The sequence below is a fragment of the Balaenoptera musculus genome, chromosome 1 (assembly GCF_009873245.2).
Source record: "Balaenoptera musculus isolate JJ_BM4_2016_0621 chromosome 1, mBalMus1.pri.v3, whole genome shotgun sequence".
Taxonomy (NCBI): Eukaryota; Metazoa; Chordata; class Mammalia; order Artiodactyla; family Balaenopteridae; genus Balaenoptera; species Balaenoptera musculus.
In genome coordinates, this window is record NC_045785.1 from 105,775,562 (window position 1) to 105,788,962 (window position 13,401).

Consider the following 13,401-nt stretch of genomic DNA (forward strand, 5'->3'; position numbering starts at 1 on the left):
TTTAAGAGGGAAGGCTATAGCAATACAATCCTACCTTAAGAAACAAGAAACATCTCAAATAAACAACCTAGCCTTACATCTAAAGCAATTAAAGAAAGAAGAACAAAAAAACCCCAAAGTTAGCAGAAGGAAAGAAATCATAAAGATCAGATCAGAAATAAATGAAAAAGAAATGAAGGAAACGATAGCAAAGATCAATAAAACTAAAAGCTGCTCCTTTGAGAAGATAAACAAAATTGATAAACCATTAGCCAGACTTATGAAGAAAAAAAGGGAAAAGACTCAAATCAATAGAATTAGAAATGAAAAAGAAGTAACAACTGACACTGCAGAAATACAAAGGATCATGAGAGATTACTGCAGGCAACTATATGCCAATAAAATGGAAAACCTGGAAGAAATGGACAAATTCTTAGAAATGCACAACTTTCCGAGACTGAACCAGGAAGAAATAGAAAATATGAACAGACCAATCACAAGCACTGAAATTGAAACTGTGATTAAAAATCTTCCAACAAACAAAAGCCCAGGACCAGATGGCTTCACAGGCAAATTCTATCAAACATTTAGAGAAGAGCTAACACCTATCCTCAAACTCTTCCAAAATGTAGCAGAGGGAGGAACACTCCCAAACTCATTCTACGAGGCCACCATCACTCTGATACCAAAACCAGACAAAGATGTCACAAAGAAAGAAAACTACAGGCCAATATCACTGATGAACATAGATGCAAAATTCCTCAACAGAATACTAGCAAACAGAATCCAACAGCACATTAAAAGGATCATACACTATGGTCAAGTGGGGTTTATTCCAGGAAAGCAAGGATTCTTCAATATACTCAAATCAATCAATGTGATACACCATATTAACAAACTGAAGGAGAAAAACCATATGATCATCTCAATAGATGCAGAGAAAGCTTTCGACAAAATTCAACACCCATTTATGATAAAAACCCTCCAGAAAGTAGGCACAGAGGGAACTTTCCTCAACATAATAAAGGCCATATATGAGAAACCCACAGCCAACATCATCCTCAACAGTGAAAAACTGAAACCATTTCCACTAAGATCAGGAACAAGACAAGGTTGCCCACTCTCACCACTATTATTCAACATAGTTGTGGAAGTTTTAGCCACAGCAATCAGAGAAGAAAAAGAAATAAAAGGAATCTAAATAGGAAAAGAAGAAGTAAAGCTGTCACTGTTTGCAGATGACATGATACTATACATAGGGAATCCCAAAGATGCTACCAGAAAACTACCAGAGCTAATCAATGAATTTGGTAAAGTAGCAGAATACAAAATTAATGCACAGAAATCTCTTGCATTCCTATACACTAATGATGAAAAATCTGAAAGTGAAATTAAGAAAACACTCCCATTTACCACTGCAACAAAAAGAATAAAATACCTAGGAATAAACCTATCTAAGGAGACAAAAGACCTGTATGCAGAAAATTATAAGACACTGATGAAAGAAATTAAAGATGATACAAATAGATGGAGAAATATACCATGTTCTTGGATTGGAAGAATCAACATTGTGAAAATGACTCTCTTACCCAAAGCAATCTACAGATTCAATGCAATCCCTATCAAACTACCACTGGCATTTTTCACAGAACTAGAACAAAAAATTTCACAATTCGTATGGAAACACAAAAGACCCCGAATAGCCAAAGCAATCTTGAGAACGAAAAATGGAGCTGGAGGAATCAGGCTCCCTGACTTCAGACTATATTACAAAGCTACAGTAATCAAGACAGTTTGGTACTGGCACAAAAACAGAAATATAGCTCAATGGAACAGGATAGAAAGCCCAGGGATAAACCCATGCACATATGGTCACCTTATCTTTGATAAAGGAGGCAAGAATATACAGTGGAGAAAAGACAGCCTCTTCAATAAGTGGTGCTGGGAAAACTGGACAGCTACATGTAAAAGAATGAAATTAGAACACTCCCTAACATCATACACAAAAATAAACTCAAAATGGATTAAAGACCTAAATGTAAGGCCAGACACTATCAAACTCTTAAAGGAAAACATATACAGAACACTCTATGACATAAATCACAGCAAGATCCTTTTTGACCCACTTCCTAGGGAAATGGAAATAAAAACAAAAATAAACAAATGGGACCTAGTGAAACTTAAAAGCTTTTGCACAGCAAAGGAAACCATAAACAAGACGAAAAGACAACCCTCAAAATGGGAGAAGATATTTGCAAATGAAGCAACTGACAAAGGATTAATCTCCAAAACATACAAGCAACTCATGCAGCTCAATATCAAAAAAACAAACAACCCAGTCCAAAAATGGGCAGAAGACCTAAATAGACATTTCTCTAAAGAAGATATACAGATTGCCAACAAACACATGAAAGAATGCTCAACATCATTAATCATTAGAGAAATGCAAATCAAAACTACAATGAGGTATCACCTCACACCAGTCAGAATGGCCATCATCAAAAAATCTACAAACAATAAATGCTGGAGAGGGTGTGGAGAAAAGGGAACCCTCTTGCACTGTTGGTGGGAATGTAAATTGATACAGCCACTATGGAGAACAGTATGGAGATTCCTTAAAAAACTAAAAATAGAACTACCATACAACCCAGCAATCCCACTACTGGGCATATACCCTGAGAAAACCGTAATTCAAAAAGAGTCATGAACCACAATGTTCATTGCAGCTCTATTTATAATAACCAGGACATGGAAGCAACCTGAGTGTCTATCAACAGATAAATGGATAAAGAAGATGTGGCACATATATACAATGGAATATTACTCAGCCACAAAAAGGAACGAAACTGAGTTATTTGTAGTGAGGTGGATGGACCTAGAGACTGTCATACAGAGTGAAGTAAGTCAGAAAGAGGAAAACAAATACCGTACGCTAACACATATATATGGAATCTAAAAAAAAAAAAACAGAAAGAAAAAATAATGGTTAGAAGAATCTAGGGGCAAGACAGGAATAAAGATGCAGACCTACTACAGAATGGACTTGAGGATACGAGGAGGGGGAAGGGTAAGCTGGGACAAAGTGAGAGAGTGGCATGGACATATATACACTACCAAACATAAAATAGATAGCTAGTGGGAAGCAGCCGCATAGCACAGGGAGATCAGCTCAGTGCTTTGTGACCACCTATAGGGGTGGGATAGGGAGGGTGGGAGGGAGGGAGATGCAAGAGGGAAGAGATATTGGGACATACGTATATGCATAAGTGATTCACTTTGTTATAAAGCAGAAACTAACACACCACTGTAAAGCAATTATACTCCAATAAAGATGTTAAAATAATAATAATAATAATAAATGCGGGATAGGGTGTTGGGAAATAGGAACCCTCCTACACTGATGGTGAGAATGTAAATTGGTACAGCCACTATTGAGAACAGTATGGAGGTTCCTTAAAAAACTAATAGATAGTTACCATATGATCCTGCAGTCCCACTCCTGGGCATATATCTGGAGAAAACTCTAAAAGATAATGCACTGCAATGTTCATAGCAGCATTATTTATAATACCCAAGAAATGGAAGCAACCTAAATGTCCAATGACTGTTGAATGGATACAGAAGATGTGGTATATATATACAATGGAATTTTACTCAGCCATAAAAAAGAATGAAATAATGCCATTTGCAGCATCATGGATGGACCTAGAGATTATCATACTAAGTGAAGTAGGCCAGACAGAGAAAGACAAATATCATATGCTATGGCTTATATGTGGAATCTAAGAAAATGATACAGATGAACTTATTTACAAAATAGAAATAGACTCACAGACATAGAAAACAAACTTAAGGTTACCAAGGAGGAGAGAGGGGTGGGGGAGGATAAATTAGGAGTGTGGGATTAACATATACACACTACTAAATATAAAATAGATAAACAATAAGGACTTACTGTATAGCACAGGGAACTATATTCAATATCTTGTAATAACCTATAATTGAAAAGAATCTGAAAAAGAATATATATATGTATAACTGAATCACTTTGCTGTATACCTGAAACTAACACAATATTGTAAATTAACTATATTTCAATTAAAAATTTTTAAATGCTTATGTTATTGATTCAGTCTTTCTGCTGTGGCATAAATATTTAGATGAGAGTTTTTCTACTTAAAAACTTTGGTTGCTTTCCATAGTTCTAATAATTACTATTTCAAAAATAGTGGTAGTATTTGATAAGAATTTTGGTATAGTTACTAAATATCTTCTAACATATTTTATTAATAACTGACATTTATACATTAAATTTTTTTCATAGATATAGGGGTGTTGGTTAGATTTTTTGTTTCTCATTTGATAGTGCCATGTTCAGAGATAACTGTCTATATGATTCTGATTCTTTGAAACTACACTAAGATTTTAAGATGGCTTTACCTAGGTATAATTTTTATGAATCTTCCAGATATTCTTGGAAAATTCATTAACTGTTATTGTGACAGTCAGTGCTCTGTATATAATAGGGTGTTGAAAAGGTATTCTTCCTGTCTTGGAGTGTCAGCACAGGCCTCTTGCTGTCCTTTAGTCAAACCACAAGGAGCACCCTGGTGAGTCAAACAAAGATAGATTCACTGATGCTTTTTGCTGCAGGGAAAATTACACACTAAGGGGAAATGTGGTATCTCAGTAAGTGAGTGTTAGGAAGGGCTTATTATGGGATTGTACTTGTGTTAGTTGATATTGAGAGAGGTTTAAAAAATTGAGTATCTTAATGAATATTATCAAAGTTGCAGGCATGATCAGACGAAACGTGCTCTTCTCTTTAATTACATCCCCAAACTGGATTTTGTTTATAACAAAGTTTTTGTATAAAGTAATTTTACATTGTTTTATTTACTGAAACCTAAGGTAGGTTTTTAGTATATTTTCTTGGGTTGTCCAGGTATATAGTCTTATTAATCTCAGATGAAGATATCTTCTCTTCCTCCTTTCCAATTCTTATATGTAAAATCCTGCAATAACTATAGTAACAAGATTCTGATGTAACATGATTACTGGTTGGTGACCATCGTCTGCCAGATCCTTATTCTGAAATCTTTTCCCGGAGTGAAGGGAAAGGGGTGATTGAGGAGAGGGAGAGAGAAAAATGAGACAATTCCATTACAGAAAGACACAAGCTGGGTTCTTACATCCCAGTATTTGCTAGCCTAAATTGTCTGAAACAGGCATAAGAAGCAGGTGATGATTTACAATGAGGAGCTTGCAAATCCCTGTCTAATTACAGAACCCAGACTCAATCCCAATATGTTTATGCTGAAGCAGCTAAGTGCCACCAGGTAGTACCAAATAGCAGCCAGGGCCCAGACAGGTATGGATTATCCAGCTGGACTCCAGAACTCCTACCCAGCTAGCCAATAGCTGGCTTGCCTTGTTCATTTAAGTAATTTTGCAATTCTGTGGTCTCACAATTTATACAACTGAATTTGAAAATATATTTGCTTCATGGATCACCTATTGCAAATAGCAATGTTGTTAAGCATAAAATAATCTCCACAAATTAAATTTATGAAAGCAAATAACTGGAAAAGGAAGGAGGGAGGAAGGAAGGGAGGGAATGGAATTAGTGAGAGGATATAGGAGTCTCACCTATATTACCTCATTTTTGAACATCTGAAACAAATATGAAAAAATATTAATGTATTATAATTTTAAAATATAAAATTATACATAGTTATATACTACAGTATTTATAATATTAGGTGTTTATACATTTCTGTCAGTATTATAGATACATTTTATTGAAGTATAACTCACATTAGTAAAATTCACAAATCTGAAGTAAATTTTACATGAAATTTTATGTATACATTCATGAAATCACCACCAAAGTCAAGGTATTTTCTGTCTCCAAACAGATTTTTCTTGCAGTCTTCTCAGTCAAGACCCCTCTCCCCCAGAAGTACCCACTATTCAGATCTTTATTTATCAGCTGTTTGCTTTTCTGACTTACATAATGGAATCATACAGAATGTACTTTTTAGTGTCCGGCTTATTTTGCTCAACATTATGTCAATGACACCTCTTTATATTGTTGCATGTTATTTTTTTCATTTCTGGGTAGTATTCCATAGAGTGACAGCACCGTAATTTATCCATCTTCCTGCTGATATTGTCTTCAGTTTGGGTGCTCAAAGACCAGGTGGTGAAGAAACACACTAGTTGATCAGGAAAAGAAGTTAAGTCAGGATTATTAATACATAATTTCCCTGCCTTCACGTATCAATGGCAGGCTGTCAATAGAAGTTTTTTAGAAATATTATCATTGGAGGGAAAATGTTTTGGATAATGTTGTGTTTGCACCTTCCAGATCCACTCTCTTCCTTTCTTCACCAAGATTTCTCCTCCAGGAAGCTGACCTGTATCAATGGTTCAATTCCAACAGACTCCTTTATTTTCAGACTTCGACTTGGATTCAGCAAATAGAAAGTCCAGGGTGGAAGTGTGGTGGGGAATGAGATGAGGGTGTTCATTTCTTGGCTTCCTTGCAGTGAGAGGGCCTGGGGCTCACCATGCCCCTGGCGGAAGTCACAGCTCTCCTTGAGTTAACTTGTTCTATAGGAATCCCTCCTTTCAGTTTCCAGTAACCTCTCCCAGCCTTCACGCCTTTGGACCGGGAAGTGGTAATACATGCTGATGCTAATCAGGACTTTCTGCACTACCCCCTAGGTTTCCCCTACACCCCACACGCATTTCATAATTAGTTTTGATAAATAAGCCCTTCTTGAATTATCCTTATTTGAATTTGCCCACACTTTGCAGTCAGGACTTGACGGGTGCAGCTGTTTTAAATGTGTTTTCTTAAGGTCCGTTTCAAAAGAAGGAAAAGTTGTATTCACTCTTTGTTTCACACACATTCACACACCTACAAACACACACACACACACACGCACACACACACACTTCACACGCACCATCTCTCTCTTCGGGGCTTTTGCAAGCACCTGATTCATATTTCATTTTAAAAATACTATCACCAGGGAATTCCCTGGCAGTCCAGTGTTAGGACTCCGCGCTTTCACTGCCGCAGGCCCAGGTTTGATCCCTTGTCGGGGAACTAACATCCCACAAGCCGCGTGGCACAGTCTAAAGAAAAAAACAATACTGTCACCAAATGAGGTGAATGACCTCAATATCATGCAGCAAGCCTGAGGCAGTGTTTATTGTGAGAACTTGGAAGCAGAGGCAGTAACAAGCTTGTAGTTTGCCTGTTGCCCATCACATCATCACAGTGTGCAGACATTAAAGACGGTTGGTCTATTATCATGTTCTGAGAAAAGAATTCACCCCCTCTCCTTGAGCTGTGGGGCCTTTTAGTTGCATGACAGGGAAGCCCAGTCCCTCCCCTGGTGTGACCATGGCCTGGGGTCCAAGTCTATTGTTCCAGCTGTGTGACATGGCAGCCCTTGGCCTCCAGTCCTGCTCTCCTTTCTTGCATTTCATGCCTAGCAAAGCCCTGGATAGTCCCTGCACGATCAAGCACTAGGTTTCTACGCTTGCAGTTGCAGGAATAGGATGTGATGGACAGCCCAGATCTGTCTGAAGTAGGTTTCCATGGAGCAAATTTTCGTTGCCACAGAATCTGAAAGGCTCTGAGAAGCCAGCCTGTAGAGAACCAGACTTGGGCGAGACATTCCTTAGCTCTCAAATTCATTTTCTCTTTACACCATTTCAAAACCCAACATGAGGACTCAAATGTGTTTTATATAAAATTATAACACTCAGGATAACCAGTATATGATACCAATTGTGTTTAAAATGCCATATAGACCATCAATGTCAAGTATTTGTGTTCAAACATCTCACTGATTGACAAGTAAATGCATGAATGAACTTGGTAACATCTATATATGCAAAATAATATTATATAGCTGTATATTTTAACTCTATACAAAATTTAAAGAGGAATAATATTGGAAACTAATGGCTTAGTTAATAGCAGCATTGGTTTTATTAGTTATATCCCAAATCTCAATTCTGGCTTTAGCAAAATTCTACATTTCCACTGGAAGGCACTTTGTCCTGAGCCACTGCCCACTTGTCACCAGTTAGTGCACAGAGAAGTAACTCAATCTTGTGATGCTTCCTATCTGGCAGAAGCTTTCTCCTCAAAAGCATTTATTTATTCTCTGCCTGGTGAAAGAAAAAAAGACTAGTGCTAGGCTCCGTGGGATTCAGAATGAAAAGAAAATGTTTTCCCTCTCAGCAAATTATGACATCAGAAGGTAAATCATTGCAAGACCAGTGATGCAAGAATGGAAAATAAAAACCGCAGTGCCCATTGAGCTTGACATGTAACGTTTTTTTTATTTTGTGATAAAAATGCTTCCATATAAATTTCGTCTTAACTACTTTTAGAATGAAACTTTGAAAATTAAAAACAAATTGTGCATTTTCCTTACTATGTATAGTCAGGAATATGCAGTCATTTTACTGGTTATGGGTTTCTCATACAAACAGATATCGTATCACTTTTAAGAGAAATGTACACAAGGAAGAAGCCACAGTACCAAGCAGTTATGAATGGGAGCCTCAGGGCATATAAACTTGTCCTCTCAAACAGTCATTATACATTCAGTATATTAGTTAAGGCCAAAATCCCCAAACCACCTGCCAACAGAACATTACACCTTTGGTTCTTTTTTATGCAAGAATTATGAACTAGCAAATTTAATAATAAGATGATATAATGGACTTGCGCATCATAGCTGACTGCTTACATAAAATCTTTAGCTCTCAGTCTCTCTTTCCCTCAAACCTCTCCCTCCCTCACCAACACGTAAGTCAGAAAATGACGCTTAATACAAAAGAAACAAACAAATGAAAAACATATCCCCAAAGGCAGACAGAAGAGGAATCAAAGGAAGAATTTATAAAGATAAAACAAGAATATGGGGGGCACAGAGGGTGACCTATACCTGGCATAAAAGTTGTATCCCATACAAACTTAGTCTCCAGTTCAGCACCCATGTGAGAAAGTGATTCTCCATCTTACCTTCTCTTTTACTAGGTCCTATACAACTCAAGTGTTCTTACAATCTAAGCGATTGATAAATGCTTGAAAGGCAGTGTCTTCCTCCTCATCACTGAAGCCCGTTGTCTGTAATGGCAGCTTTCACATTCATCTCCCCAAAATCCAAAGAGGAACAAGCAAGTTAGGCCTACAGTGTGCTTGCAGATGGAGGAGGCTACAAGGGATCAAGCTACTGGATCAGAGGCTGACACTTTGAGGAAGAGGGGCTGGAACGGGATGATGGAGAAGTGCAGATGTGTGGGGTCCGTAGTGATCCATGTAGATAGGTTCTCCCCACCTGTGAATCAACAAATGGGTCCAAGGATAAAGAGTCACCGTTTAGAATGATAAAATACTACACGCTATGAACGGGGCTGGTAGAGTTGCCATGTGAGAGAATAAAATACAAATGAACAAACAATCTGCTTATATCAGGGAAAAACAAAAATTTTTTTTAATTCAATGAACTTGGGCAGGACTGGGAAAATCCTTTGTACACTTCCACGCGAACAGACACACAGGGTTTCCATACGAAGTCACAGACAGATAAATCAGGTAAATGGGAAGAACTGATGAATACTCCCAGGCAAGGCAGGAATGGAAATTATCGAAACCAACACGGAGTAGGCAGACCACCTATTAATATCTACAAAACGTCCCCCGAAGAACTAATTTTCCATGTGTCATGACATCATAGCACCGGGCAGAAGTAACAGTGTGGAGACAGGACCAGTTGTTAGCTGACTCAGGGAGAAGAGGAAGAAAAGTATTTTTCTCCTCTTTCTAGTGTTGGCTAGAATGCTTCGTCCAACTTGACAGAGGGTCAAAAAAGTTGCCAACACCACAAATACAGGAAGCAGACTCAGGTGGGATACAATCACAATCCGAACATGAGGATGACAAGACAGTGAGTCTGTAATTGCCCATTATCATCTAGAAGGTGACTCTATGAAGGGAAAATGTCCCTGATAAGTGTCCACATTAGTTCCCTAACAGAGAATCTCATGATTGCTGGAAAGGAAAAGAAATGGAGGCAAAAAATAGCAAAGGCTACCTCATAGTTCCTCCCCTTCCAACCTTCTTATAAGGCTGCTTAGGCCCTAGAAAACTAGCCAACATTCTATTTCCCACACTCGAACACAGAAAACCCACGTGTTCAGTGAGAACCTACTGGGTGCCCCAGTAATCAGACCCCACAGTACGGAGGGAAGCTAGGTGAAGGGGCCTGGAATCAGAAGGAACATCAGGAAGTAGAGACTACGGTCATCTGACTAGGGGAAGACGACTGTCACAGGGGGCCCTTGAGCGGAGGAAAGAAATTTCACTTCTAAACAGCGAGGGAATATTGTTTGAGACATTTTCTTCTTGGAGATATGTGGAGGGGATGGCTCAACAGCTAAGATGATCTTCATCTGCTGGATGTGTGAGTGAAGCAGGCCGAGCGTTCTAATATCAGGGAACAAATGTGTTTCACACTGGCAGTCAATGGAATGCTTGGCAGGGACCGGTCAGCGGGTAACCACTCCTTCGTTGCATGAGTTAGCTTATCTCTTGGTCATTCCAACATTCCAAACCTTTGTCTGTTTGGGTTTTTTAAGGGCTCATATTACCTACACTGCCAAGGATAAACCTTCACTTACTAGGCCCACAAATGGAAGAAACAACAGATTCTTACTCTTCTTCCTGGTAAGGTTTGTAGGAATCCTGCATGCAGGCAAGAGAATTCAGGGGCAGCCTCTTGAAGGGGGTTCTGGTCCCCTAAATGGGTTCAAAGAGAAATATTTTGTTCCCCTTCTTCTTTTAGGAATGATATTATGTAGGAGAATGCACTATGTCCATTTTCTAAAGAAACATACTTGAAAGTTTTCTGCTGAGAACCATAAAAGTAAACCCCGTGAGACTCCTAGGGACACTGGGAAAATAGGAGGGGAAAAGAAGGCTGCAGGTGCTTTCCAGAGCAGGAATGATTAAAAGCACAAAGGTCCTGCCCTATAACATGCAGGTGGGGTTCCAGCCACAGAGAGGTGCAACAATTACAGCACCAAGTGAAGTCAAAAGACTTTCCAAGGATGAGAATATAAGATAGGTCAACTCCGGCAGAATTCCAGGGCACAATTCCCAATAGGACTCTACTATAGAATCTTCTCATGGATATAGCAATAGCCCCCCAAGGCTGAAAATACAGTCCAAGCTGCAAGAATGTCTGCAACAGGCATCAATCTTGTTGCCCACACTGAAGAGAGGAAACGCGGTCCCAAGTCTTGTATTCATCTTGCAATTCCATGAACCTGGGCTTGATGGGCAAGAGATTACAAGGAGCCTTGTCCCTCCCCTGTTCCCAAAACCCTGCAGATACACAGTGAAGCTAATAAAATTGCTTCCTTTGCATCATCTACAAGATAAGAGCATCTCCTCTCCCCTGCCTCCGGAAGCTGGTTCCAGAGATTTCTTCATTTCTGTCCCGGACGACCTTCATTTGCTCCTCAGCAGCATTTACGATAGGAGTTCTGTCCCTACGCTGGAGGCAGAGTGTTTCATGCGTAGACCTGCATGTTGCTGCGTGGTGGCTCAGACATGTGTGCCCCAGGTCCCCGCTGACCTCCTCCAGCACCCCCAGGAGTGGGGCTGGTGGTCACATCTGACCAGTCAGAAGCAGAGTGGGGGGATGAACTTGACCACTGGTCAGGAGACTCTGGGGATGGTGTCAGGTAGGGGTGCTCACCCTGGAGGTGACCACTGTGACTGGGGGTTCTCTCAGCAGCATTGGAGGAAGCATAGCTATGCTGTGAAGGGGGCGTGGGATACTTGCCCACAGAGGCTGGAAAGGGATGGTAGGCTGGGAGAATGGTCTGAGCAACCTGCCCATCCTGCTGGGGCATCATGGCAGTGGGGAAAGCCATACTGGGCAAACGAGCCATTTCTGGAATCTGATACATGGTGGGCAGGGTGCCTGCAACAGCTGGAGGGCAGCTGGATGGAGGCTGGGCAGCCCCGGCTGGTTGGGCAATGCTGCCTTTGGGGATCAGCTGGAAAGTCACAATGGGGGGCAGGGGCTCTCGAGGGGCAGGTAAATGCTTCCCTTCAGGCGGCCTGCTCTGGGGAGTTATGCCAGGGTGAGTGCCCTCAGCTGGAGCCAGGACCATACCAAACATCTCGTTGTACTGGGTCTCACTGACCTCCACACGGTTCACCCAGTCCGCTGGGACACTGACTGGATGTAGCCTGCCCAAGCTCCCCGCACCGCCACCGCCCGGGGGAACGATGTGGTGGTGCGACAGCAGCTGGCTCACTGAGGGAAGCACAGTGCTGGCCCCGTGAGCCAAGGGCTGCATCTCATGAAGGTTAGAGAAAGACAGTGCATGCTGTGCATGGACTGGGGCAGGGGGGGCAGCAGTGGCCAACACAGGGTTGGGTGAGGCCTGTAAGATTCCGGGGGATGTAATCATCGGAGAGGATGTGGTATCAGAAACATATGTGTGAGGAGATTCTAGGGAATCGACGGGGGACAGAGTCACTGAGCTCTCAGACAACTGGCCCTTGTCACTCAGAGACTTCTTCCTCCTACTCCCCTTGGCATCCTTGGCCTCCTTGGCAAGGTTAGGGAGGCTAGAGGGCACAACATTCTTGGCATTGGGCCGTCTAGACTTCTTGCCCATCGGGGTGTGCTTCAGACTGAGAAAAGATCTGTTGGGTCCACAGATGACAGGTGAGAGAGCAGAAGTCAGCACGGTGCCTGGAGGGCTCGGGGTCACGTTGTACTCATCCAGCAGGCGCACAATGTCATGGTGCATGCGGTCCCGAGCCACGTCCCGGGGAAGACGATCCATGTGGTCTGTGATGTCCCGATTGGCAAAATGGTCTAACAGGATCTTGGCTGCTTCATAGCTCCCCTCCCGGGCAGCAAGAAACAGAGGGGTCTCTTCCTACAGAAAAGGTCCATACAGAGCACATTTTAATAACCCTCTTGAGAATACAGCAGTGTTTCTCAATCTGTTTGTTATCATTCCTTTAGACATTTTTTCCTAACTTCCTTCCCGCATGAAATTTTAATATCACAGATAAAGTGTATAACTACCTACGTACTGAATGGATATCTGCACTTTATACATAAAGAAAGTTAAGATTATTTTACCCCTCCCCAAGAACCAATTTTGCCCCATTGAGTGCTACATCTCCTTAGTGGGGAACATGTGAGATAAAGCATGTCCCCAAGCCAGAAATTCACTTAAAAGAGCCCTGAGCTTATCCAAATAGGGCCCTAAAAGGAATAACAGGTAGAAATAAGAAAGGTATGAGGGGAAGAACCTAAAGCATGTATAGAACTGGGAAAAATAAGGGAAAGTAAAAGA

The 13,401-nt window shown here is 40.8% G+C and overlaps 1 protein-coding gene across 2 annotated transcripts in view; it reads right to left on the minus strand.

The window, feature by feature from the left end:
* Nucleotides 1-8,322: 8,322 nt before the first annotated feature.
* NOTCH2 (notch receptor 2) overlaps nucleotides 8,323-13,401 on the minus strand; it is a 182,036-nt gene continuing 176,957 nt past the window's right edge. The window contains exon 34 of one of the 2 annotated variants that reach the window (XM_036846441.1): nucleotides 8,323-12,975. In XM_036846441.1, coding sequence (XP_036702336.1) covers nucleotides 11,587-12,975 — 1,389 coding nt within the window. In that variant the 3' untranslated portion in view covers nucleotides 8,323-11,586. The remainder of the gene's footprint in view (nucleotides 12,976-13,401) is intronic. The other variant, XM_036846449.1, reaches the window with a different exon arrangement.